The following is a 27,810-nucleotide window of genomic DNA, read 5'->3' as shown; positions in this document are numbered from 1 at the left end:
ACAATTAAACAGGCATTAGTGGCGTTTGGGAACTTACACTTTAAGAACATTAAGCTGTCGTCATAAATACAGATAGTCACGACAATTTTTCAATTTCACGATGGTGCAAAAGCGATACACATTCAGTAGAAACTGTACTTGGAGTTCTGAATGTGAAATGTGGATCTTGTCGCAGGATAGCGACATGTGGTCAGATCCGCTCTCGTAATGCTGGCAGTGAGCTGCGCTCCCAGGCAGCCAGCGATCACAAGGGCAGATGACCCATCCCGCGAGTTTTGTTCTTCACTCACAGGGCCGTTCTCGGTACGTGACACTCAACACCTGATTATCAAACAGGCTTCATGCGAGAGGACTCTGCCCACCTGGAGGCTGACGGGAATGTTGTGGGCACGTTCAAGGTGGGCCCATACGCCAGGCCATTCGGCAGGTTAGGTGTATTAAATGGATTTTCAAACTACAGTGGGTTTACCGGCATGTGACTCCATCGTAAGTGGAGGAAGGTTTGTACTTAGCAGAAGCACGTTTAGGTACTTGTAAGCTGCAAGGCGGCGTCCACATCGGTATTTGGTCCAGGTGGTCAGGTCCACAGGAAGACCTGCTAAAGTCTCAAGGCTGCTGTTGATTTTTATTTCTGCAAAATACTCAATTATGTAATTCTTTTACCTTATATTCTTTAGCCCGAACTTATTTTACAGAATATGTGCACCTTTATCACAAAAACCGGGTCTTAATTCAGTTTTACTCAGTAAAATAATACCACAAAAGAGAAAATGTTATTCTTTTATTTATGTTAAATAAAAACATGAGAAAATCCTTTTTTAAAAAGGGTCAGAATATTCCTTATGTCTCCAAACCATGGATGCAAAGAACTGTTGAGTGCTTTCTTCCCCCACAGGGTCACAACACACTTCCATGTGGTAATCACCCAGAGACAACATAGATGCGTGCTCTCCAGCGGCCACTCCGGGAAAGACACGCAGTACGTAGGCAAGCAAGGAACAGAACACAGGCACAGTATATTCTGGAAACACTTCCCGTGCTGGCAATGAACCTCAGTACCAAGTAGTATCATCTGGTTGTTGTTTTGTGTGTGTGTGTGGTCCTGCTACATTTTTAAGCCACACATAACCACATTTCAATGGTACAATTTTTCACAATTCCAGAATTCTATCAACTGGCAATACAGGTTAAGTAGCTTATGTGGAAACAGTTTATAAATTTAAAAATTACATATGAGAACTAACACTACTGAGAATTTTGCCAGTAGAAACGTGACCCCCGAGGAGCCATTTCCAAAATATAACTGGACATACATTTAAAATGTACCTGTGAATTCTAGAATCAACATGTCACTTCCGACCTGCACTGAGACGATAGGTGAGTCTCTGAAAACAAGTGCTAGATCCATGGTTTTTACACCCATCTACCCCTACACCCACCACACACCCCACAGTCTAACTTCACCAAAGATGATTTAACCAAACAGTCATGGTAGGTTCGCAATTCTTCAACCTTAGCTCACGTCACAAAGAGTTTTCTATGACTGGAGTCAATAAGAACTTCTCTGTTAGAGAAAGCAAACATTTTCACCTTTGGCAGACTGCCAAGATGATGCTTTATTATAGAATTTATGAAGCTACAGTTTAGTAACTTGCAGGTTTTATTAAAATTAATCAAAAAGAAAGAAAAGCAAAGGATAACAATACAACCCCATATCCCAAAACTTTCTAGATTTTTTAGTGCAAGAAATGCTATATCACTGAAGCACTTGAGAATTATCATGAAATCCTAGCAAAAAATGTAATCACCTCAGAAGTGGTAATAAAAAAAGAGAAACAACCAGAGAGGCACACAGATTGTTTTTTTTAAAGGATTTTTATACTATATTTAAAAAACCACAAAATAAAAAAGGGATCAATCAACATATATCTTAGAAGTCCTTCCAAGAGTCTCTCTACGCAGCAGCCACACAGGCCGGCTGATGCCTTTTCCGTCTCTGCTCAGCCTGCAGCTCACTTAAGGACCATCGGAGATGACGCGTGCTCTAGTTCTTAAAATCAGACTTGTTCCGCCAAATCCAAGACCCTGAACTTATCCAAATTGTAGAAACATGCTTTTACCACCCGTCCACCAAAATACCTCCCATTCAGATCAACAACAGCTAAAAGACAAACAGAAAGAGTGTCCGTTAATACAGGTATCCTGTAAGACATTACAAGAGCATGTTTTAATTATAAGGATCAAGATCATAAATTCCATTGTGAAATTCTTTACATTTAGCTCTACCACTTACCTTTAATTGCTGACTCGACCCTCTCAAATTCTAAAAATATTCGTACTGCTTCATCATCAGGGGCACCAGGAATCTGGGAAAGAAATGGAAAGTGTAATCGGTGAAGTTATCAACGGAGATAAGATTGAATCATGTTTTCTTCCTTAACTGATCTTTGTCAGAGGAAGTATTGCAGCTATCACCATATACAGACGAGTCAAATACCAAGGAAATAAGTATGATTTGTTCATCATCAAAACTTGTTAACGTCTGGGGGTTTTTTTTGTTTTTGTTTTTTGAATGTCCGTTTATGAGAGACACCATGTTAGGTGCAGACAACACAGAGCTAACTAAGCTGGGCAGTCTCTGGCCCTGAAGAGGTCCTATGCCAGCCAACACCTAAACAAACCATTATGCGGTCAACAAACAGAACATAAAGTAGAACAGAGGTAGCACTGGGATCAGAAATTTAAGATGACGAGATCTGTGTTCTAGCTGCCTCTCGTTTTCGTTTAAATTCCTCTGTCGGTCTCTGCAAGCCCTGCATAACATGGCCCGTTCCACCCAGGTAAGCACGCCCCCGCCCAACCCCCGTTCCCTGGTAGCCCTCCTTAGTCTCCCAGAAGCTGTGACCCCATCAGGATACCTTTTCCTCCTATCCAAATCCTACCCGTGTGTTTCAAGCTCAGCCCACATCTGATACTGTTCACAAAGCTTGCTCTATTTTTTGTGATCGAATCCTTTTCTCAACTGTTGTATTTATAGTGAATACTAGAGTCTAGCAACTGCATATTCCCTATTTTTACACGTGCTTGTTTTGTTGTTTCTTTGACTGAACATATCACTGAGAGCACAGACCACGATTCCTGCTCCCAAATATATGTGGGAGGCACTAAATATACACTTGCCAAATGAAAGATACCAAAGGCATGTCCAACTAACTTAACTACCGAGCACATGACAGTCTTGAATCACCAAACTAAACCTCAATCATAAAAATGAAACATTTCTTCACCAAATGAAATTTGAAGTCCTTCTTGTCTTTATGTTTAAAATTGTTATAACCAGTAAGAGAAGTATAACTAAGTAACACCTGTCATTTTCCGTGGTAACAACACACTCACAGCACACCTTGTCTCCATTTGCAGAAAATGTTTGGTAATCTGTCAGTTACAACTTGCGTTATAAACATCAAAAGAAAACCCTCTTACTTCAAATATCACACATTTTCCAACTTTGCCGTATTTTTCACACTCTTCCTTGGTTTCTGCTTCCAAGTCTTCATCCACTTCTCCTGCACCAACCATGTTCTACGAAAACATGAAGACGTTCAAGTATAATTTACAAATATATAAACAAGATGAATAAATAACTCTCTCATGATGGCAACTGTTCTCAATCCCAAACGACACAATGAAAATGTTCATCCTTGTAGTACCCAAAGTTGGTATTTCTTAACAAAACAAAAATACGTATTTATGGTTTTTAACATGTTGAATTAAAGCAAATCATGCGCTCACGGCACATAACAGAGTACAGATGCATACTCTTGTTCCGTTTACTCATCTAATTGATAAAGAATTTTTTGAGCTTATGTTTACTTTGAGTGTAAGTTGAAAAAGAATGTCCTACATGGACAAATGGCCATGTTAAACATGGCTTACCTACTGCTCGAGGCAAAAATAAGTGTTTCAGGTGTGAATAATGAGCGAAAGTGCATGAATGCATTTATGCTGTAAAATAACAGGTGAAATAAGTAACTCTTTTGAGAAACACTAAACAGAAGGACACACACATACATTAAGCTTCACAGAGTCACAAAAACATCTATGTAAGCACCAAGATACATAAACCCAGCTGAACTTGTAACGATTTCAAATATTTTAAAGCAATTACTCACTGCGGTCTTAAATACTATATTTAGCAAAAAAAAATTAGTGAAAAATAATCTAAAACATCAATCTTAGAGTCTAAGAAAATCATGTGTCAAAAAAAAAATTATTTTCAGTTTTCTTTAAAAGCTCCCGTACCAGAAGGATTGAAAGCATGCAAAGATAGCTCAGGGTGGAGTGACACGCAAAAATCAAGGTAGGAAAACCGGTTTCTTCAATTCTGCTTCTTACCCTTAGGAGGACCACTTTGGTAGGACACTTAAGTATTTCAGTTAATGGATTTGAATCTGACTTCTTGGATGCATCTGCAGCAAAACATTTAAGATGCAGGCGTGTTAGAACACTGAGTCCGAGTTACAATGACTAATTTCAAGAGTACTTCCCACTATTCATGTCCTTAGAGTCATCTATAACAATTTATGCAATCAGTCTCTGAGCAAAAACGTAGCCTTATCTGTGATGAAAATATCTGCTCTGCTTTGGTGTAGATTTTTACCATAATTTCTATAAGTTTTCAGCTTCTCCAATTACCTGCAATTTTTGCTTCATTCACCTCCTCAGTTCACACAGCTGACAGAGCACAGACCACAAACCTTACAGGTCAGAGTATGGGCACAGGCAGTGTGGCCAGAGGTCACTAGCCCAACGTAATAAGCAGTGAATTAGGCAGCCACTGGCTGACTAACTTCCTACACCCCCACAAATCAGGGCGACTGCTGATTTGCGGGTCCAGCCTGTCAGGCTGACCAGCTGCTTCCTCAGGCTATGTGTTGACAGGGCTGCCAGCAAAGTTTTCTTCTTTCTTTAGGAAAGGGAGCTAAACTAAGATATTCAAAATAAACTCAATTTTGCTTAAAATGTGAAGCTATGTTAGTCTCATTCCAATATGCCTTCAGCACAGAATAATCAAATGAAAATAAAACACCAAGTAGGCATCATCTATCAACAGACCGTGAAATAACATTAGGTCTCACAGAGCGATCAATCTGTAAGAAAATGAGAAATCATACTTAAAATGAAAGGGCAGGAAAAAGAAAAAAGTAAAGAACCCTTACAGGATGGAAATACACCGATACAATCACAGACATACTGTATGTGGCTCTGTCTTTCACACTCTAAAAACGTCACTATGACTTTACCAATTTAACAAGGTCTTTGCCTAAGTAGAAGTAGGCATGAAACCACTTCTTTGAGTGCTATTTATTTTCTGCCAGTCTCTCGTCTTTTCTTCCACGAACCTTCCTATCTCTAGATCTGTTCTTTTTTTTTTTTTTTAAAGATTTTATTTATTCGACAGAGATAGAGACAGCCAGCGAGAGAGGGGACACAGCAGGGGAGTGGGAGAGGAAGAAGCAGGCTCCTAGCGGAGGAGCCCGATGTGGGACTCGATCCCGTAACGCCAGGATCACGCCCTGAGCCGAAGGCAGACGCTTAACCGCTGTGCCACCCAGGCGCCCCTAGATCTGTTCTAAACAAATAGATGAGCCTCTGGAGTCTGTGTGTCCATAACACAGACTGGAATGCACCCTAATCCCAAATTCTTGCTCTACTCTAGAGAGGGCCGGTGCTCCCACGCTGGACCGCACCTCGCCCTGCTCCCACCCGGGAAGGCCCGCTTGTGGAGGAGACCCACCTTTTTCTGTGGCATCACCCACAATGATCTTGCCTCCTCGCTTGCTTGTCTTCTCCACTGACAGTGCTGTGCTCAGCCCCTGCTCGTGCTTCCCAAGACCCTGGCCTTCCCGGAAGCCGTACTTCTGCATGATTTTATGTGCTACTGTGCCACTGGAAGGAAGGAAAAGAAGACGATCTCTTGGACTTGAAGTCACCAGCTAGAGCATAGACCAATTTCATATCATAGCAATCGCCTTCTTAAAAACAGAAAGTGTAAATCCCGCATGGGCTTCGATGTGCTCACATGTAACTACCAAAAGGCCACTTGCTAGAAGTTGTGGGGATGTTCAGGATGAAAAAAATGGAAAAAGCTAACGCTGAAATCCTGGACATCCCGAGATTATCTTTGAGGTAAGGGAAATACCCGTTTCCTACAAAATTCTCCCAGTACCCCTGTTAGAAAACACTAGATGTCTTGTGTGCTCCAGAGTCAGCACTGCTATACAGTTTATGACCACGGCTTATTTACAAGTGTGCCTGTCAAAAAACAAGCATACATTTTACATTATGAAGAGGATCACATTTTTCTAAATAGTATAGTAGAGTTTCCGATGACAGTTTTTATAAATCAAAGAACTCTTAGAGATCATCCATTTAACAGATGGTAAGATACACTGAGACCCAGATTAGCTGATCAGCTTAAGGCTGTCTAGGAGCAAAGCAAGACACCCAATTTAGAAATTCCTTCAAAGGTGCTAATGATAAAGTGAAACTGGAACCTACAGCTCTTGGTTCCTAGCCCATAGCTCCTTCTTTAGTACTTAGCGTTCAAACTGCACTTGGAGGTGCCTCACAGGTCTAGAGGGGGCCCCCCAGAGACCACTACTATTTAGGGCTTGAATCACAAAACCCTGCTTCAAGTAACAGCACACCTACACTGTTTCCCATATGTAATTTCCTTACAAATTCCATCTGAACAAGCCAATCTAGAGCAGAGAGGCCTGAGGACAGCTGAGCTATGCCACCCTCGGCCTTCCTGGGGTATATGGTGAATAATTAATCCCTGTTCAAAAGGGAATTCAATAAAACAAAAACCAGCCTTCATGTCTGTCCACCCTCCAGCACACATTCTAGGGCAAGAGTGGAAATGTTCTCCATCTACACTGCTTGTGTGGTTTCCGAGCACCCGAGAGGAGACTACTGTGCCCGAGGAACTGCATTTTAAATTGCATTCATCTTCAAGTAATTTAATAGCCACCAATTACACCACAGAAAGCAGCACGGGTCAAGGAGATGGACACCAACAAGCCCAGTCACGTGCTCGCACGGCCTTGTCCTCTCTCCGAGGGCTCTCAGAACCAAAGCACGTGCACACAGGGGAAGGCACCGCAGTGTCACTGCTGCAGTCACCGCAGCTCTGTCCATAGGCAGACTATAGGCCTTAGTGGAATGCTGCCTCACTGGACAGCTCCTCGTAGCATGAGACAGAGACAACACTGTAAAACATTCTTTAAACCAAAATGCAGGCCAGATCCAGTGAGGGTCAAAAAAACCCCAAATCCAAAAGCCCCACCTGAAAGTCAACCTTAAAACTGAATTTTATATGCTGGCAAACAAATTTCTAATTATAGTCAGAACAGCTAAGTGTTTTAAACCCAAAGTGCAGAACCATGACCTTAAAGCAAATGGTTCATTTTATTAAGAAAAAAATGTCATTCACCCTTTGGATGTAGCATATGTCAGCTCTAATTCATAAGTGCTATTTTGTTTGCAAATGTTATGAAAATCAATGTAAGTAATTATAAGAAACGGTTCCTACCTATAGAATGTAATGTTCAGTATCCAAATCATTCAAACCTTACATCAGGCGGCTTTCTGTTGGTACAAAACCTGACAGCGTCAGGCGGGAACGCCCTCCACGTGACTCAAGCACTGGTTCTTAAGGACGCCATGTGACTGAACACACCAAGTGTCTCCCAGAAACCCAGGAGCCCTCACTTCCCCACGAAAGCTGCATCTATGGACAAGGCTGGCAACACTTCACACTGAGTCTTGTCTTTCCTACTCTTGCTGAGATGAGAGCATTCGGAAGCATTACCCCATGTTGGCAAGGAAGGAGTTGCCAGGGCCAGTCGGAGATCTGGGTCTGTCTTGTTCCTCGTATACTGGGGGAGGGATAGCAGCTTTGGAAGACTGGGAGCGAGGTCTTGAATCCTCTTCATAAGGGAAATCTCGGGGTACTATTGGACAAAAATAAAACAGGCTTACCAAAATACTACAAAAGAATTCTGAACTAGATATACACAGATCAGTCACCTACAAGGAGTAAGAAAAAAACAAATCAATCTTACAGCCACTACATGACATTTTAAAAATCAGAGGCAGAACACTATTTTCCTGATTCCCGCTTTGCTCCTCCTCTTTTTACCTCCTCAAATGTCTTTTTTTTTCACCTTACTGAAATGTCATTCTCCCTTTAAAGTGCTCTTAAATGACAATCTGTGTCTAAAACTTTAAGATGTTCTCTATGTTCCAGGTAGACCCGACTGAACTCTCTCGATGCCCACAGCATTTTGTGCACCTGTGTTAGACTCTAATCTTACTACCTCGTTAGCTTAGCAAACAATAAAAGCCTTTGAGATTAGGGACCATATACCAGACCAGTGAATAGGGAAACTTTAAAAAGATCTAAATGCTTAGGCCCCACTCCCAGAGACTAGTCAATTGGGGCTTTACGTTTGTTAGGTGTTTTCACATAAAAGGTATTTAACAATATCTTTTGAATTATCCCCTTAAAAAATAACATAAATTGGGCAACAGATATTAAAAAGCACTAGGACGATCATATTTTCTTGGGATAGTTTAGGTGTGATCCAACCCAGAGGATAAAAAATTATCTAGATGCTGTATCTAAGTCCAATTCCAACCCAAATATTCTAGAATTGACCACTGGGAGAAGAAACAGTGAGCATATTTTGGCAATCTAAGTAAATATACACAACACGTTTGAGGAAATAGAAACTAATTGCAGAAAAATCTCATCAAGGAAGACACTGCCCCCTTGTGGAAGGTCATGAATTTAACAGCCTCTGAACGACAAGAGTATGAAAACCCCACACTGAGCTATACATTCGCTTTAACCTACTCCAACTGTGAAATGTTAGAGAAAATAAAACAAATTACTGAAAAGAAAAGAAAAGAAAAGAAAAGAAAAGAAAAGAAAAGAAAAGAGAAGAGAAGAAAAGAAAAGAAAAGAAAAAAGAAAAGAAAGGAAAAGAAAAGAAAAATGAAATCTCACTGTATAAAATCCAAGCCTCGGCCTGGCGTGAAAACTTCTAAAGCACAGGGGTGGAAGGGTGGTCTCCCCCTTGGACTTAGTGGTGGAGCCAGAGGATGGGTTTTTGGGCCATTACCATTTACACTCAGAAGAGCGGGCTGATTCCAGCTAAGACTTCCCTGACCGGGCCCAAAACATGGATCAGAATAACAACCGACAAGAAACCGACAAGAAACAGATACGACAAGAGACAAGAAACAGATACGTACACTCTTTGTCTTTCTCTACAAGAGAAGTGGGTGGCGCAATGGCAGCTCCGCCCATACCTGCAAGACAGGAATCCAGCATTAGAGGAGGGGATGCCCCCGCGCCTCAGGCCCTGTGCTGACCGCACCCCTTCTCCGAGGGAGGGGGGAGGAAACTACCAGCCACCTCATCCCTCCTGCTAACATTTAGGAATTCATCTCTGAGCCTAGGATTAAAAACATAGAAAATGGGCAAAACACAGGCGGACAAAATTATCTTTTTCACAGCAGTCATTCAAGAGCCCCGGAAAGCAGTTAACGAGTGAATCGCAAGGTGAAAGGACACAGCCCAGAGAACCAGCAGTTACTCAGAGAACAGTAACTTAACTCCCCCGAGGGTCTGGTGCCGGTGAGGCGTTTTCAAACGTGTTATTTCATTTAGGTTTAACCTCAGAAGGAGGTCTTACTGCTTCCAGTTTTCAGATGAGAAGAGGATCAGAGGAATTAACAGGCAGAGACAGAATAAAACCCAGCTGCCCGTGGCGCCAAAGCTCCCCCCACGATCCGGCACACTCCGTTCCAGGGCAGCAACCACTGGAGCCAAACATCTATTCGGCAATGTGGGTACTTCGGGCTCCTGTGCTGTCGCCATTCCTGCTCCTGTTTCCTGGACAAGACGACACAACCAACCAAAACAGACTCCACCTGCTACCCAGCCACCGGAGGGAGAACACGCATGGAGGACATAAGAAATTTTTCATTAGATACAAGCCCTAACATATGTATTACAACTTAATCACCAAAGAAACAATCAAAACGATAAAATGTAAACTTAAAAAACCGATACAAACCCCACGGCGCCAGCATACGCAAGGGTTCACAAAGCAGCCCCTCTAAAGCTAGTGTGCGTGCATCACGGTGGACACGGCCAGACTCGACAACATTCTTACGGAGAGATACGGACCTGAGTAAAATTTATGTTTCTTCTGAAATACCTACTATCGTTTTTTTGCCTTGTCTTTAAGACCTAAGGTGATTACTGACTGATTCTTAAAAAATCAGCTCTGAGTCCAGTATAAAAAATTCAGGTGATTACTGGAAATCTGCTACTAATCTGGTTAAAATGTGAACACTGATCTGTTAAGAACAGCGTGCAAAATGAATACAATGCCATTATTTTCCTAATACTAGGCTGTATGGCTCTTGTTAACATTAAAAAAAAAACAATGTCCTTAATATAGAAAAAGCACAGCTCCTTATCCAAAGGGCAGCCGACCTGTAAGCTGGAAAGGTAAGACAAATATTCAACCTACACACTGGATTCTAAAACAAGTTAATTAACATTTGTTAATTAGTGAGATAATGGATATGGAACGTTTAACATAAAGCCTGACGGAGCGCACTCAATGTTAACTCTTCTCTCCGTTAGAACCTGACAGTGCTCGGCAGGCAGTATTTTTAATTGCGGTATCACCGACATATGACTTCTTCATTGCAGATGTACGACATAATGACCTGCTATCTGTGTACACTGTGAAGTGATCACCACCACAAGCCTAGTTACCATCTATCATACAATTACAAATATTGTTTCTTTTAATGAGGAGCTTTAAGATCCCCTCTCTTAACAACTCTGAAATATGCAGTATAGTTTTATTAACTGCAACTATGCTGTACGTCACATCCTCATGATTTATTTTATAACTGGAAGTCTGTACCTTTCCATCCCCTTTACCCATTTTGCCCTCCTCCCACCCTCATCTCTAGCAACTGCCAATCAGTTCTCTCTGTATCTGTGACCTTGGTTTTTTGTTGTTGTATACAGTAAGCATCCTATAAATACATTTAATTCATATCTGCACTGAAAGATTAAGAATTCTAAATTATTACAGACTTGTTCCTTTCCAACTCGATTACTATTTTAAATTTTAAATGGAACCCTAAAGCAGCTCCGGCTGTACGCTGGGGAAGACCGGGCTTGCCAAACTGCTGGTCATACAACCGAGCTCATGTATGTGGAAATATACTGCAGCTTTACGGCAACGTTATTCTTAGGTCTCATGTTAAAGATGACCACACAGGTCTTCGGTCACATGAAGATCTTGGATAAGCTGAACAGTGGACCTATATTATTTAAGCACTTATTCCATCGGTGCCTTAGATTTCTCACCTTTAAAATGGGGATAATCACAGCTCCTACTTCAAGCTGTGTGATGTACAGTAGAAAATAATGTAAAGTAGATAAAATAGAAAGTGCTTATTGGAACAGTACCTGGTATCTAGTAGACTTAAGGAGATTTAAATTTCTCGCTTAAATAAATCTCAACAAGTCAACCAAACTGGTCAGCTAAACCAAGGAAATCCCGGCAATTAAAGTGTAACAAGTATCCCATTCTCTCAAGAAGGAACACTTAGCTACCTAGAGATCACAAAGAATTCAACCCAAGTACAACTCTGCTTGTGAAATTTTAGAGAAGGAAGGAGCCTCTGAAGTACCTGGCTCAAATCCTTGTCTCCCTGCTCTCCACAGACCCTGAAAGAAACCAACGTCCAGGGAAGCTAAGGGATTTCCTCAAACTCATGCATATTAGTGGCAAACACTGTGGAAACGAGTGCCTTGACTCTCTGTTCAGTGCCGAACAAATATGCAGCTGGCTACAGAGAAAAGGTCAATGTGATTGTGCTGTGGGTAAGGAAACTGTGGTACGTACTTAAGAAGGGATCCCCGAAGTCTCCAAGCAACACATGTGAGAAAGTGATCGAGAAGCTCAAAGGAGAATACACATGAAAACACGATGTAGGTTAAAACTGTTAGGCAAACATAGACTGCTGGGATTCCAGAGAGAAAACTACCCAAATCACTGTTGACTGAACTATTTATCAAGTTGAACGTGAAAAGTAAACAGTAGAATGTCGTCACGTTTGAAACGTGACTTGACATTTATGTTCCACGCCTTACTTCTTTTCCGCCTCTCTCGCTCGTAATCTTCATCTTCATCAGAATCTGGATCTGGTCGCCTTGAAAACCCACTAGCTTCATGTCTGTCCTTACGCCTCCTGTGATAACAAAGGAACCAAATATTCAGTACAGATGAACCAATTTGAAGACATGAACCCAACGATGTCACCTTGACTTGCTCTTGGCTAGAAAACATTCATTCAAATCCTCTTTTTCCCACTAAACTATTAATTTGGGGGGTGGAGGGGGCACATGGGCAGATAACTGGTTGAAGACTAAAGTAGCAAAAGTAAGTGAAGTGAGAAAAATAAAAAAAAAAATTGAACAAATTTAACAGGCACATGAATATAAGTAGCATGAAAAAAGTTTCCTTGATGTTTACCTCTTTTGATTTTAAAGCCTATCAACACAGGTAATACTTCAATAATTTTGATTCTCTAGAACGTGCTTTCACTTCATGAAATGATTCAAAAATGAGAAAAAGTATATTAATATTTTATATAACTATTAAATAATTAACCTTCAATCTTTTCAAAATAAGAAATACGAATAAATCCTTTTTACCTATACCTTTAAAAAATATAAATAAAAGATGTATATAAGCTTTTAAAATTCTATTTGGCTCAAAATCAGTTAAAACATTTTAAGTATTTTATTTAATTTTTTAAAGTAAGCTCTATTGCCCAACATGGGGCTTGAACTCACGACCCTGAGATCAAGAGTTGCATGCTCTACCGACTGAACCAGCCAGGTGCCCATTAACATTTTAAGCATTTTCAATAGTTATGACTTTAGTAGAATAGGAAAAAACCTATTACTTAACTTCATATTTTCAAGTTACTTTTCTAACAATTCACCCAAAACATATACTTGAAGTTCTCTGCATCCAGACATGAAATCTGCTCTAGCATTTGTTTTCCAGCTAGAACCACCACAGGCACACCTTGGCGATATTGCTGCTTTGGTTCCAGAACACCGCAGTAAAGCAAATATTGCAATAAGGGGAATCAAATGGAGTTGTTGGTTTCCCAAAGGAAAGTTATGTTTACACTACATTGTAGTCTACTAAGTATGTAACAGCACTATGCCTTAAAAAAAACAATGTATATACTTTAATTCAAAATAAATCTAAAAAATGCGAACCATCCTCTGAGCTTTCAGCAAGTCATAATCACTGACCATAGATCACCAAAATAAATAATAATGAACGGGTCTGAAATACTGGGAGGATTACCAAGTGATACAGAGACATGAGGAGAGCAAATGCTGTTAGAAAAATGGCACTGAGGGACACCTGCGTGTCTCAGTCGGTAGGCATCCAACTCACGCCTTCAGCTCAGGTTGTGATCTCAGGGTTGTGAGATGGGGCCCTGTGTCAGGCGATGCACTCAGCATGGACTCTGCTTGAGGATTCTCTCCTCCTCCCTCTGCCCCTTCTCCCACTCACGCGCACGCTCTCTCTCTCTCTCAAATCATCTTTAAAAATAAGAGAAAGAAAAAATGGTGCTGACAGACTTGTTCCATAGAGAGCTGCCACAAACTTTGTTTTTAAAGATTTATTTATTTATTTGAGGAGGGGGGAGAGCGAGAGAGAGAATCTCAAGCAGACTCCGCACTGAGTGTGGAGCCCGAAGCAGGGCTGCATCTCATGACCCTGAAATCATGACCTGAGCTGAAACCAAGAGTCAGATGTTCAACCAAATGAGCCACCCAGGTGCCCCACCACAAACTTTTAATTTGTAAAAAGTACTGCATCTGCAAAGCACAATAAAATGAGGTATGCCTGTACAAGTTCTTAAAAACAAATTGATTCCTTCTGATGACTGCTTAGATCAACCATGAAAACTAACTTCACCCAAAACTAACTTCAGCCTTACAGAGAGCACTAAGGTTCGTTCATCAGTATCAAAATGAACATTTCAAATGTAAAATATGCTCGAGTCCAGAGCCTTACTTTTCTCTCTCTTCTATTTCTTTTTGTCTTTCCAGCTCCCGCTGCCTCTGTCGTTCTTCTCTTTGGCGCTTCACTACTTTCTCATAATCATTAGGAAACATGGGATCATATTCATCAGCTAAAGGAATCAAAACTTCTCCTGCAGAGAATCCACTGGGAACAGGATCCTGAGGAAGGTAAAAATGCCAAACTATGTATCATCCTCATGTTTCAGAATTTTATTCACAGAATTAAGGTCAAAGAATATGAGCGCTAGAAGGGGCTTTACAGACTACCTATCTGCCTCCTTTGTTTTACAGACAAGGAACCTCTAAGGGTTAGTGACCTGACATGGCCACACACCTAGCTATGTAGCAGCTGAACCAAGAGTTTCACCTCTCAGTTTAGTATTAATTCCATAAATACCCTGGGGCATCTTCCTGGAATTCCTAAACAAGCTGCCACCAGCTAAAATTTCAAGCAATAAATTTGACTACTTATAATAAACAATGAATACTTCTGTTTTAATATGTCTTTATGAAAACTTAAAAACAAACTATCCATGAATAACAATCATTTTTGTGGTCGGCCATTTAATAGACTAATTTTAGATTCTGCTTACATGGAAACATGATATATTAAGACTTCACAATAAAAGGCAGAAAGCATTCTCTTAGGCTTTCTGAAACCCTCTGGAACACACAGCCCTTTCCAGGTAGGCTGCATTCCAGGAACTGAGTCTGATACAGGATCTAAATCCGACAATTCCTACATTACACCGTTCCGTCTCATGTTTTGCCATTGTAAAACAAACATTTCAATGCTTTCTTAGAACTAAAAATCAGGAAACATGATGTCCAATGAATATAAGAAATTAGAAAAACAGGTATAGTCAGCTCCCAGGCCTGAACGCTGGAAACTTTATACAAATCTATTTAAGGAAAGGTTCCCAAAGGGTAGTTATGAATTTGTATTCATATAAAAGACAACACAAAGGCACATGAACCAAGACTTCCTATCAGTTATTATTAAGACGGGAGAGAAACTAATAATCAGCTACTCAATTTATATAATACTATCACCACAGAGTTTCTGACAGAACCATTTTCAATATCAAGGTTAATTCTTTGTCATTTCAAAATCTGGAAGTAAACAACTTTTACTGTATAAACCCTGCTGAGTGGAACAATGAGCCATCATCTCTAAATGCTACAAAGAGTAAAGCAATCTGTTCAATTTTTTTAAATTACAATGTTAATACCCCAAAGCCGGGGAGTGTAGGTAAAACTACAACACTCATGTTGTGGGGAGCTGTAGGGTCAAGACACAGCAACAGAAGACAGTGAACCAGTTTGTGTTTAGATGCAGTCAGGGAGAATTAGGTAGATAATCTGTGGGAAAGAATGTTAAATGATGGAGAACCCCCAGAAACATCTCCACGGGGGGATGCCTTTCCTCCTCGACAGACTATCAGCCTGCAGGACCAACACCTGTTCTTCTGGCCAAGAAATCTCAGAATAAAAGCAAATTAGGGGAGGAGATTCCAACCCAGAACAGTTTTGACTAAAACTATATAAAGGGCGGGAGCATGCTGTTGGGACTGTGTCTCAGATTGATTTGGGTTCTTTTTCTTTCTTTCTTTCTTTTTTTTGGTAAAGATTTTATTTATTTGACAGAGATAGAGACAGCCAGCGAGAGAGGGAACACAAGCAGGGGGACTGGGAGAGGAAGAAGCAGGCTCATAGCGGAGGAGCCTGATGTGGGGCTCGATCCCGTAACGCCAGGATCACGCCCTGAGCCAAAGGCAGACGCTTAACCGCTGTGTCACCCAGGCGCCCCATGATTTGGGTTCGTTCTGACAGGTGTGGGGGTGGCAGGTGGGAAGAGGACCTTGCTAAGAAACAGCAATAATAGCATATCCTATTTACTAACCTTTTGGTCATTTCTCATCAAGCAATTTGTGTGCACGGTGCTGTTTAAACTCATATTACTTGACTGCCATCCGTAGAAGGATGAATGTTACCCAAAGGGTGGGTGTGATTTTAACCACAGTTTACACTGAATTCATTTATCCCTCATTTTGTATCGTTCGAACTATGATTCTCAGTTATCCGTGTCCTCATCCTCACTAACCTATTTACAGAGATGACCATGTCTGTTTCTTTGTTTTTAAGATTATATAAAATCGCTGAGATTAAAGGTTAGGCTGGTAGATTTTAAACCTTTTCTCTGTTTTCACCCACAATAAGACAGTAAGCACTAACATTCCTTATGCCAGTGGAAGTCAGAAACAACCTATATATCCAGCTTTAGGTGAACTAAATAAATTATAATACACTCATTTGAGGAAGTACAATGATCATACAGTCCTACACTTTTTAACACAAACGGTCACCATATATAAAGTGAGAAAAGCAAGTCAGAGAACGGAAAGATATTCCAAAATATAAAGTTTCTGACTTCCAGAGGATAGGACTGATGTCCTACTGTTTTCCTTCCTGCATATCTCCAGTTTTTGATTTTTCTATAATGCACTATTTTATTTTCAATACTAATTTTTACAATTAAGTTGAAAAGGACACTAGCTAGCCTACAAAGACCCACCGAGGGGACCAGGCTCTGAGGACATGCACAGGAAACAGGAGAGCCTGTCAGGCGGGGCTGTGACTTACCTTCAAGCCAGCTGCGACGTGCGGGGGCGTGTCCACGATCTGCCGGTCGTCTGAAGAGCCACCTCGCTTTAGGTCAATTACTGGGGCAAGTACTGTACTCTGTTTCGTTCTCTGGCTCTAAAATCATGGAAAAACAAAAGTACACTGAAGCTTCAAATTAAAACTCATACTGTTTATAACAACCTTTCCGATCTGAGAAAAACAATCTTAAAACAACAGCCTTTTAATTCAATTATTACCATAACCATATAGGAGCCGTCTTCGCTATTGTAGGAGGGTTCGTCCATTGATTTCCACTATTTTCAGGCCTTTTTTTAACAACACAAATTTCCTCTAATTTTATAAAATGTTTACAGTAAGCTTGGTCTCTTTTATTTAAATTTGGATATAAAATAATATAAGAAAAAGCTCTAACCTGATTTTTCCCTCCGAGCACAGGAGGGCAAACCTGTAACAGCACAACACACTTGGACTAGTGGGAGTCTTTCACCAGGAACAGGTATGTTTTTACATCCTGAGCGGAAGATACTTGTGGATTAGGAGTTCTTCCCTCCCCGTAGAATCTAAACTCCTACCTGGTTTATTATGAACCTACAGAAAAAACTTTACAATACTCATTCATGTACCAGGAACCACTGTTCCCATGTTACCACATTTTCTTTACCGTACACTATATCTTGCATTGAACCATCTGAAAGGAAGCTGGAGACTCAAGACACCTTCCCTTAATCCCCTCATGTTACAGACGTTCTCTTACATAAGCACAGTACTATTACCATACCTAATAACATCAATAATCCCCTGTATCATTTCCTATCCAATTCATACTCAGATTTTCTGAACTGTCCCCTAAAATGACACCTGAATGGCTGATTTGATTTTGAACCAGAATCGTACCAAAGTTCCACAATGCATCGGATTGTGAAATCTCTCAATTTAGAAGAGACTCCTTTCCCTGCTGTTGTCATCATCACCAGCACAGCATCTGTCTCCTCTTTTCCCCGACGCCTGTCAAATGCTGCACGTTCTAGACCTGTCTGGTAACCTCCTGGTGGTCCAGTTTCACCTACTCCCCCACGCCCTGTAACTCCTGGAAGCCGAGTACTTCACGGGTGCGGTGCTGTGCTCCATTTGGCATCACCGCGCACGTGCGGGGTCAGGCCGTCTGGCGGCAGTGGGAACATCAGATGCGCCTAGGGAGGACCATCTGGTCCTGTGGTCACAAAGGTTTAATTCCCCCTTTGCAATTTAAAATGTTATATGTTTTCATTGTTATTACTACAAAAGGCTCAAAATAAACCACCATCCTCTTGAGTTTAACAGCGCTTATAATGTTAAGGAAACAAACTTAATCCAATCATTAAATATCCAATCCACTAAGTGAATACCAGTTGAGAGGACAATGGAGGAGGTTATCAGAATCATGTATTTTTCTATTATTCCACAAATGAGACCACAGCTCCATCTTTCAGTTGTAGGTAAAGTTTTCTCTTCCAAACACCTTTACAGATTTGGTTAGGCCGACCTAGTACTGAGTAATTAGTCAATTAAACCTAAGAGAATCAATGCAACGTACCTTCACTTCCCTTCAAGAAAAACAAAATACTAACTTCACACAGTAATCTCAAAAAGATATTAGAGGGGCGCCTGGGTGGCACAGCGGTTAAGCGTCTGCCTTCGGCTCAGGGCGTGATCCCGGCCTTATGGGATCGAGCCCCACATCAGGCTCCTCTGCTATGAGCCTGCTTCTTCCTCTCCNCTCTCCCCCTCCCCCTGCTTGTGTTCCCTCTCTCGCTGGCTGTCTCTATCTCTGTCAAATAAATAAATAAAATCTTTAAAAAAAAAAAAAAAAGATATTAGAAAGTAGCAGAAATTATTTCACAGCCACTTTTTATTCTGACCTATCTTTTAAAAACCTATTTGAAATCTCATGAGATGTCCTAGGAGCTGAAATTACTGTACTGGAGAAATGAAAACCTGGTAAGTGTAAATTAAGCAGACTGTAGCAGATACTAAAGAGGATGTCCGAGGGCCCAGACTTCACAAAAAAAAATCTCACTCTTTCTCATGTGAGTAAAATAATAGTACAGAAAAATCAGTACGTGAACAAATTTCATTTAACTTTTTAATATATTTTTCAAAGTATCTATTTTCTCAATATTTTATATAAGCTAGTTTTTAACCTGCAGGATATAAATATGCACTGACTGGACAGAGAAAGTAATCCTGAAGTTACACTGAACGGGAAGAAACAAATTAGTTAGGATTTTTAAAATCTGGCTGCAAATAATCACAAAGCTGACAATATTTACACCGGTAACTGAAGAACTGCCCAGTTTTTCATCTGTATTTATCTAGTATATTTTGACTTCTGCTTTTCTATTTTGTTTTCTCCCATTGACCTGTGATTGTCCACTAATTACATCCACTTAAAGTCTAACTGAATTTATGTTATTAAGGATGAGATTGCTCCTCACAGCCAGAGCCATTTTACAAAAGGAAATGTTAGGCCTTGAATAAATAATACATAAAATGGTACTGGCACTGGAATATAAAACCTTATTCCTAGATCTCATGTGCAAAGTAAAAGTTACATGAAATTCAAAAGATTTAAAAAATTAACCAATTTTAAAAAATTAAAAGGAAAAACAAGACTTGTTTTGCTAATCTTCCCTTCACGTGGGGTGAAAGCTTGTTTCAAAACAAAATTTTGTCTCTTTAAAAACACTGGCATAAAAAAATTTAAATCTCGTCATGATGAATTTGAAAAAGACAAAAACCCTGATGAACAGAATCGACAAAACAAACTAAAATTTTCAGACACTGTTGATTTACCGGTGGGTATCCTAACCCTAAAAACCTTTCACAGCGCTGAGCACTCACGTGGAAGCACTTCAACAGAAGCACCTACTGAGGAGGTAGTAAAGGAAAAGAAAGATAATTCCAACTTGAAAATAAATGTTTATGATGTAAAATTCCAAACACGAAATGTAAAGAGAAGAGATTCACGAGTCCTTAAATCTCTAAGGCCCAGTGTCACCAGCTACCAACCTACGGGCAATTGTGTTCCGTGTGCCTCCTCACCTCCCCTGCCCCATAATGGATTATTTTAAAGCAAATTCCCTAAATTCAAACATTTTATCAGTAAATATTTCAATATATTTCTAAGGCAGGTTTCTCTAAGGCAGGTTTTGTTAACTTGTTTCATTACTGCTTCCCCCTCAAGAAACTTTTTCATACATCCCCCACTGCCCAAAAAACTTTACCACAGATATACTATGCATACGTGTATCTCTGCTCCACACATGAAAAGAGCCCAGTTTTCACCCCATTAGGACAATATTCGCCCCATTTAGGGGGACACAGTCTCCACTGGGTTATACGCTCTAAAACATAAGGGCCCTAAAACAACAAGCAAACCAGATACCGCTCTCATTCCTACAAGTATTTGGTGGTATGTTCCTGATGTCGTTATGTTGTTCAATTTCAAAGCTGGTGCCAGTGCCCAATGTGTATACAACAGGAACAAAACCAATCACTCCCGGACTACATATGCCCGACATGTTCAGAAGCAACGTGAGCCCTCACTAAGGCATACAAATGATTAATTCCTGCACAGCCCCACTCCTCCACATGCTGCTTCCAAACCACCTACAACGAACACAGCAGACTCCCAGGCCCCAGCCAGGAATACAGTTAATGAAGCAACATTTCAACCAAATCCTCGGCCAACCTCAGACACACTGAAGCCTGAAAACCAGTGTCACTGCTGGAAACGGACAGTCCTGCTTCTTCTCCATTCCGATTCCCTGAACCAGTTCTGTTCCCAGGACCCGGAGAAGCACGATCACTCACACTCCTGACTGCCTGCAGCCAGAGCCTCTCCGCACAGAACTGCTGCACCCTACCTACGTGATGAGCAGGCGGAAGAGCAAGCTGAAACCAGAGCACCTGTGCTGCTCGGGAGGATCCTGCTTCGTAGATTTGCGCGTCCCCACCGCGGGCGTATCTTACCTTGGCCTGAGTGAGAGCTGCCTTCTTGACCTGAAGCTGAGACTGCAGAAGTTTGAAGTTTTTGGACCAGCCTTCTGTTTTTGAATCACTGGTCTCTACTCCCAGGTCATCGTACAGGGACATCTTTCCAGTTTAATGCTGAAAGGCAAGGGAGATGGGTTAAAGAACCCAACATACAAGAAGGATTTCACATCTTTTCACGTTAAAATAACTCAGTATCATGGAATTGTAAAGGTGAAAGGTACTGGAAGAGAGCACCTCATCCAGCCAATCACTGCCCCTTCTAACACAGGACACTGGATCTGCGTATGAGTTTACAAATAAACTTGCACAATTAATTTTTCTACCTCGAAGATCATGTGGCCAAGTAATTCATGAGTGAAATCATTCTGTGCTATTGCATATAATGATTAATAATTATATACTATTATCATACATACCCAATTTTTTTCTAAAAGATTTTATTTATTTATTTATTTGACGAGGGGACACAAGCAGGGGGAGTGGGAGAGGGACAATCAGGTTCCCTGCCAAGCAGGGAGCCCGATGTGGGGCTCAGTCCCAGGACCCTGGGATCATGACCTGAACTGAAGGCAGAGACACTTAACAACTGAGCCACCCAGGTACCCCTATATGTATCCAAGTTTTAAAAATTCTTTTCTGTCTCAACAACAAAAGTAGAAACCTTACAACAACCCATTACCAGGTTGATTTAGCACTATTAGCTACCTTTTATAAAGAAGAAATCTAAACATATGCCTAGAAATTAAAAAAAAAAACAAAAACCAGAAATGGTATCATGGATGCTGTATTTTCATGAATTATGATTGGTTATTAAGGAGAGTAGGGAGGTAAATCATAAATACCCTGACTTCCCTCATATTCCGTCAAGTTGAAATTTGTAATCTCTAATAACATTGATTACAAAGATAAGCAATAATCTACATATAAATGATTAATACATAATATCCTTATAGAACAGAGGAATGCAAGACAACAACAAAAACAGCAGAGTTCACCCTTAGGAAGCCTTACCAAGCCAGGCTGGCAGTAAATGCAGTATCTGCTGGAGGACCTACTAGAGGCTGCCACTGAAGCTGAGCCTGCTCCTGGGACGTTGGGAGATCAATCTGCACAAGGTCAGGGTGGGAAGACCCATTTCAAACCTAGTCGTGGGAACACCACAACTCTTGTCACTAAATCCCTACTGTCACCTTTTTAAAAAACTCAACATTCGGGGTGAAACCACAACAGAATAAAATTTTAAAAAATCAAAATAAAAATCAAAATAAAAAAAATCAATCTCTTTCTCACAGATGGAAAGAGGAAAAAAAAATTGACTGAAATCCTGAAATCGCAAAATACTTAGCATAGGAAGTTTCTGATTTATGGACACATTCCAAAAAATCTGTCAGGTCCTAGGTCCAGACAGCATTTTGCCGTAGAAACTGTGAAACAAATCCTGTTTCGCCTGTGTCTGTCTCTCAGGAAGAGAAGGTAATATAGACGAGAATGAAAATATTTAATCCCCCGATCCCGGTTGCGTCTGACTCAGGGCAAAAACTTCTCTCTGGTATACACTTACTTCTCCGCCCTTCTAGGACTGGTATTCTCAGACCCTGCCACCGCAACATCCTGGCTGACCCTGGTTCCACTCTGTGTGGGGTGCGGACAACAGGGGTGGGTACCAACATTACCCCCCAAGAAGAGGTGGTCTGGTTCTAACCAGAGCAGCTCTGAGCCTGGAAGTCAGGGCCCCACGCAACTGTTGCTGCTCTTCCATTTCTTCTATTCCTTAATATTCCAACCTTCAGATTACTTGAAAGCTCTCAGGTTTGACTTCTACATGAAAGGCCCCCAAGGTAGTACTGAAACAGGGAGGATAAAGGAGAGCCCAGGTATGGGTGGCTGACCGCTCTAATGAATCACCTAAAACTCGAGGGACGCTTGCATGTTCTCCTCAGCGAGGCTTCTGCGACTACTCACCCGCTCAGCTGATAGCAGGAACAAAGAGATTCCTAGACAGCATATCCAACAGGGAAATAAATGCCCACTGCCTGCAGCGCCAGACAAAGTGAACGTTTTACTCAGGAACTTGGCAACCCATTGTCACGTTAAGCTTGAGTCACTGAGGCAACAAAGAAACAGTAAGGAAAGCCCCCTGGCGTCCACTTCAGAACCCATTTTAATCCACACTACGGGAAAAGTCCATGAAAACCTAGATCCAGTTTGTTGAGTTCACTGCACTCCCCCTAGACTACGATCACGTCTGACCCAGAGCTGAATAGGAAGGTAGGCCAACTGCACAGTTAATGCTCTATTTGCATGCCCCCCTCCCAAGCCATCTTTTCAGAAATTTCTGGCCAATGATGAGTGCCCAGGAGGGACAATGCACAAAAAGCTGCAGAGGCTTTCAAGCACCTTCCTCAGAGCCCACATGGTATTCAGAACTCATCCTTCTTATCTAAATACGGGTCCTCAAACTTTAAATTTCATCTGAAGAACTCAGAGCAACAGCAAAGAAAAACAACAATGAATGTCCAGCTTACTGCTGTGATTCTCAAACTACTTCAAAACCGACCATGCACCTTTCACCTAACCTAGTTTAACCGTGTGGGCTCTCTCCATTCAACTACTCACTAAACCAAACTGTAGTTAAACTATGGGTTCATTTGTCTTCTCTTTATTCTCATAAAGGCAAGGGAAGATGAACACATTCTGGGAAACAAAGATAAACAATGAAGCTTTCTAGGAAATTATAAGCAAAAATAAACTATTGAAATCTGTTTGCAACCCAATCTCCACTTCTCCCAGTAGCTCTTCATGAGAAACTTAAGAACCTCATCGAAAGGGTATTTACAAATACGCTTGTGCCAACGGAAACAGGCTAACCCAATGACCACTGAACTATAGGGAAAAGATTAGCTTATCCAATGGTGCATCTCCAATTTCTGGCACAGGGTAGGAATCTAATAAATTAACGTTTGCTGAGGTATTAATAATTAAGTAAAGTCGGTGTAGCCACATGAATCAGCAGTGAAACGACACAACGGTTGAGGTTCCAGGCAAAAGGGCCTGGAGAAAGACGGTGCTAATGGCTGTACGATGTGTATGTACTTACTGCCATGGTCCCATCCACTTACAATGGTTCAATCCCAAGTTGTGTGTTACATACGGTTACCACACACAAACAGAAAAGAATAGGTAAAAGGGAGGGAGAAGCAGCACCGGGGGAGAGGGCGTGAGGGAACAGGCTGCTGTCTAATTAACACTAGTACATCTCCCTACAAAGAAGAGTTAACTTTCATGGAAATGCTTCCCCAAATTCGGGGGTTAAAAGGAAGTCAAACAGTATAGAGGATCTCTTCCTCCACCAGAGTTCTTCCATGCAAGAATCCAGTATTTAGCAAAGATTTCATGGCGGAATTAATGAGGTCCCACAGGGCCATACCTCCAGTGAGTCCACTTCCAAAACGAAGACGGTCTGTTGACAATTCCATTTGATTTGCCTCCCTCTCCAAGCTTCGAAAACCTTATGTTCATTTAAACCTCCCTGTTTCTGTTCTCAAAACCTTCAAAAACACACTTCAAATATTAGAAACTGATGTCATCTTACCAGCATCTGCTGGTTTTCTGTAACACAGAGCTTATAGATCAGATCTGCACGTCACAGTAACTGAGGAAGAGCTTTCTTCGCTTTTCTCGCTTGAACCGAACTTCGAATTCAGAGAACTGGATTAATCACAGGAATGACACACTCATTATCCATCCACACACGTATGGCCTGCTTTTAATTACTGTAACACTACAGCACCAGTGAATTTACCACAAGAGTCAGAATCTGGACAAAAAAAACACATTCAACTCCGATGTCCCTCCCCAATCCCATTTAAGTGATTTCCCAGCCCAGGGGTGGGCAGCACCCTGAATCCCAGTCCCATTAATTCCTTACTATCCTCCTTTTATATAATGTGATTTCCTTAAAAGGTGTGCACATTTTAATTTTAGCTGTTTGAAGCACTTCTAATATACCAGAGTTGATTCATTCATTCTCCCCACTGCAGTCACTGAAATGTGACAGCATTGACAAGACTGCCAGCAAATGAACGTAACCTTATTACTGCTGAGATGTTACTTAAATGACAGAACACATTTATTTCATGAAGTCTAGTGCCAGGTAATAAAAACTAGCGCTTTCTAACATTTGGATACACTTTAAGCCAGGTCAAATACAAACACAGACACGTGACTTTTAGAACTTTAAAATACCTATTTTTTCATGGTAACACCATGCTTTGATCAACACATCTTTCACGTAGACGCCATTTTTTTTCTTAAGAAGAAACACAGTAACATGGTTCTGCCAGAAGAATGATGACTTGTTAAAATTCTACCTAAGCTGGCAAAGTATTTTTTTAAACGTGCAAGTAATAGAAAAAGAACATGGAACAAGTCTTCTCAGAAGCAGCCCACCTATCTCATCTCTCAAGCGCATCTCTGAAGCCTTCGGTGACTGCCACCCCCAAATAAAACTCTCCATCCTCAATTTGTTTCCCCTGAACACACTCAGAGCTGCAATTTCGACAGGTTACGCTGCCTCCTGGTTGACACGCCTGTCTCTTCCTCTATTACAAGCCCCTTAAGGGTAAGGGCTGTTTTTGTCTTCATCTTTGTATCTCCAGCTGAACACAATGCTTTGAACACTGTAGGCACTTCATTAATATTTTCTGAATGTTTTCAAGTGTACCTATTTAAATCACATTATGAAACAGTTAAGATCCTCAGATCTGCTTTTTAAGGACATAACTTACTGTAAGTGGTATTTGACGTAAGTGTGCTAAATTTTGAGTTGTACACCATAATGGGAGAAAAATGACCACCACCATATAACTAAAGTCTGAGTTCTGAACACCTAAAGCAGCAGCATGATAAGAGACCTGTTTTTTTTTTAAATCACTAAGTAGATACTCATTATCATAAAGCAAAAAGGAAGCCTAAGGAACATGGGAAGTATATACAGACAGTAAGGAAAAGGACGGGAACTATGAGGGGCGGTGCACGTTGATGTTCACAAAAAAATACAGCTATTGAGCAATAAAAGGCATCTGCCCCGTGTAAAATTTACAACCTTCTAAAGAACGAAAACATTTTTTCCCCCTGTATCTCCACCTCTGACACCCTGGTCACGTCCCTTCTTAGGCTGGGGTGTACTCAACGAAGTCCAGGAGAGTCACCTGAAGTATGGGTGTGTAACAAAACGTCCTTCACTGTTATGACAGACTTGGGGGATCACTAGCCCTGGTCATCTGTTCCCTGAAGGTAATTTAAAATAAACCAGGTAAAAAAAGAAATCCACTCTATACATTCACAGTTGGGAACACACCAACAATTCCCCCCAAATTCTTATTTTCCATAACGGCTATCTTTAGTTATCACAAAACCACCAACACAACAGCTTTCCACTGATTACACGTTTATCACACCTTGTTATATTCTTGTCTCACAACCTACTCCTTCTAAGCTGTACAGGAGGCAGCACGTCTCTTAATAAAATTCTACAACACACCATCTGCTTAAGCTACTAATGCATTAGCCCCTATTCCTCGAATATCTCTATTACAGTAAAAATGGCAGTGACCTTTATCCCCTCAATGTGTGGAAACTGAGGGGCGTCCTTTAAAAACTCCACCTGTTGCCAGGAGACACGGTGCTCGCCGGAGTATATGCGGAACTCTGCACTTCTCCAGGACACGCTATTTTCCATCCCTAGGCTTGGCTCTAGCAGTAAGGAACTCCTGCATCTCTCCTCTACCGCATTCTCAAAGAACTTTCTGGAGCCCACCCGACTACCCGCTCCTCAAAGCTACGCTACTGGCAGTTTCCAGGATGCACTATGGTGCACTTCTTTCCTCGGCAGGGAGCCTTATCCCCCCTCTTGCACACCTAACAAAACACCTCCCAGACTCAGTTATAAGCATCACCCCCTCTGGGAAGCCTCTGGATCAACTCAGGCATGGGTTTTTAATGCCTGTTTCCCTAGAGACCAAACTCCCTGAGAGTAGGAACCCAATCTTAATTATCCTGCATCTGCTGCTCAGGACACAAGGTCTGGGGAAGGGGAAATGCTCCGGGAACATGTTTGGTGATGGAGCCTCAGGGCTACAACACCGCTTCAGAAGGACAGGGACCGAGGAACACCGGAGTTCTGTCTTCTATCACCGGCCTAGGTAAACCTGCGCCTTTGAGAGACGTCGACATCCGGAATTCCCCGTCCTGCGGCCCGGGAAGGAAGCGGCTTCCCTCGTCTCCGCTCCCGGGGCGCTGGAGAGGGACCAAGTGTGCTGGGCCACAGGTGACACAAGCCTGGCTACCAGGATCTAGGGACCGAACAACTTTTTCAAAACAGGACCGACGGAGAGGGGAAAAGAAAAAAAACAAAACCAAAAAAACACCACCACAACATGCTCGGATCCGAGAGAGGAAACACACAGATGGGAAAGGGAAGAATAGGAAGAAGACCGGAAGAGCTCAAGGGCCCGGTGACCCGAGGCAAATAAAGGAGGAAGGCGGCGGGCGCGAGGGGAAACACGGCGGGTCGGCCGCAGCCGGGATCGGGGGCCCGCAGCCTGGAGACCGAGGGCGTCGGCGGCTCCCGGGGGCCGGCCCGGGACCTCTCGCCCACCTCGCGGCGCGGCCTAAAGCCGCGGCCTCGCGTCCAGCGCCGCCCAAGGAGGCGCTCCCGCCCCGGCCCCGCCAGGCCGCCCGTCCGGACGCCGCCTCCGGCGCCACTTACCCGGCCTGCCCGGCCGACTCTCCCCATGAGCCGCGGCGGCGCACCGGGGCCGAGGCGCCGCGGAGAGGGCGGGCTGGGCGCACTCAGCGTAAGCCCGCGACCGCAAGACCCGAACCGGCGCCAACCCCTACGCCGAGTC

The 27,810-nt window shown here is 41.9% G+C and overlaps 1 protein-coding gene across 1 annotated transcript; it reads right to left on the bottom strand.

Annotated features, from left to right (window-relative positions):
- Positions 1-768: 768 nt before the first annotated feature.
- On the bottom strand, positions 769-27,810 carry RBM17 (RNA binding motif protein 17). Its single transcript, XM_019800848.2, has 12 exons — positions 27,672-27,810; positions 20,879-21,016; positions 16,865-16,981; positions 14,214-14,380; positions 12,260-12,357; positions 9,325-9,381; positions 7,877-8,018; positions 5,798-5,949; positions 4,396-4,469; positions 3,484-3,582; positions 2,294-2,366; positions 769-2,161 (listed from the first exon to the last, which is right to left on the bottom strand). Exons 2-12 carry the CDS (start codon positions 20,999-21,001, stop codon positions 2,058-2,060), a joined length of 1,206 nt encoding a protein of 401 aa, XP_019656407.1. The 5' UTR covers positions 21,002-21,016; positions 27,672-27,810; the 3' UTR covers positions 769-2,057.

Source organism: Ailuropoda melanoleuca, chromosome 15 (genome assembly GCF_002007445.2).
Source record: "Ailuropoda melanoleuca isolate Jingjing chromosome 15, ASM200744v2, whole genome shotgun sequence".
Lineage (NCBI taxonomy): Eukaryota > Metazoa > Chordata > Mammalia > Carnivora > Ursidae > Ailuropoda > Ailuropoda melanoleuca.
This window is presented reverse-complemented; position numbering and strand designations above follow the sequence as displayed.

What these genes read in the sequence shown, in the direction of transcription:
- RBM17 (XM_019800848.2), bottom strand. Translation starts at nt 21,001, where the DNA reads ATGTCCCTGTACGATGACCTGGGAGTAGAGACCAGTGATTCAAAAACA. An exon ending in TGTAGAGAAAGACAAAGAGT is followed by an intron (nt 8,019 to 9,324) that starts GTACGTATCTGT and finishes TTTGTCCAATAG; the next exon opens with TACCCCGAGATTTCCCTTAT. An exon ending in GAAAATGTGTGATATTTGAA is followed by an intron (nt 2,367 to 3,483) that starts GTAAGAGGGTTT and finishes TTTCTTTCCCAG; the next exon opens with ATTCCTGGTGCCCCTGATGA.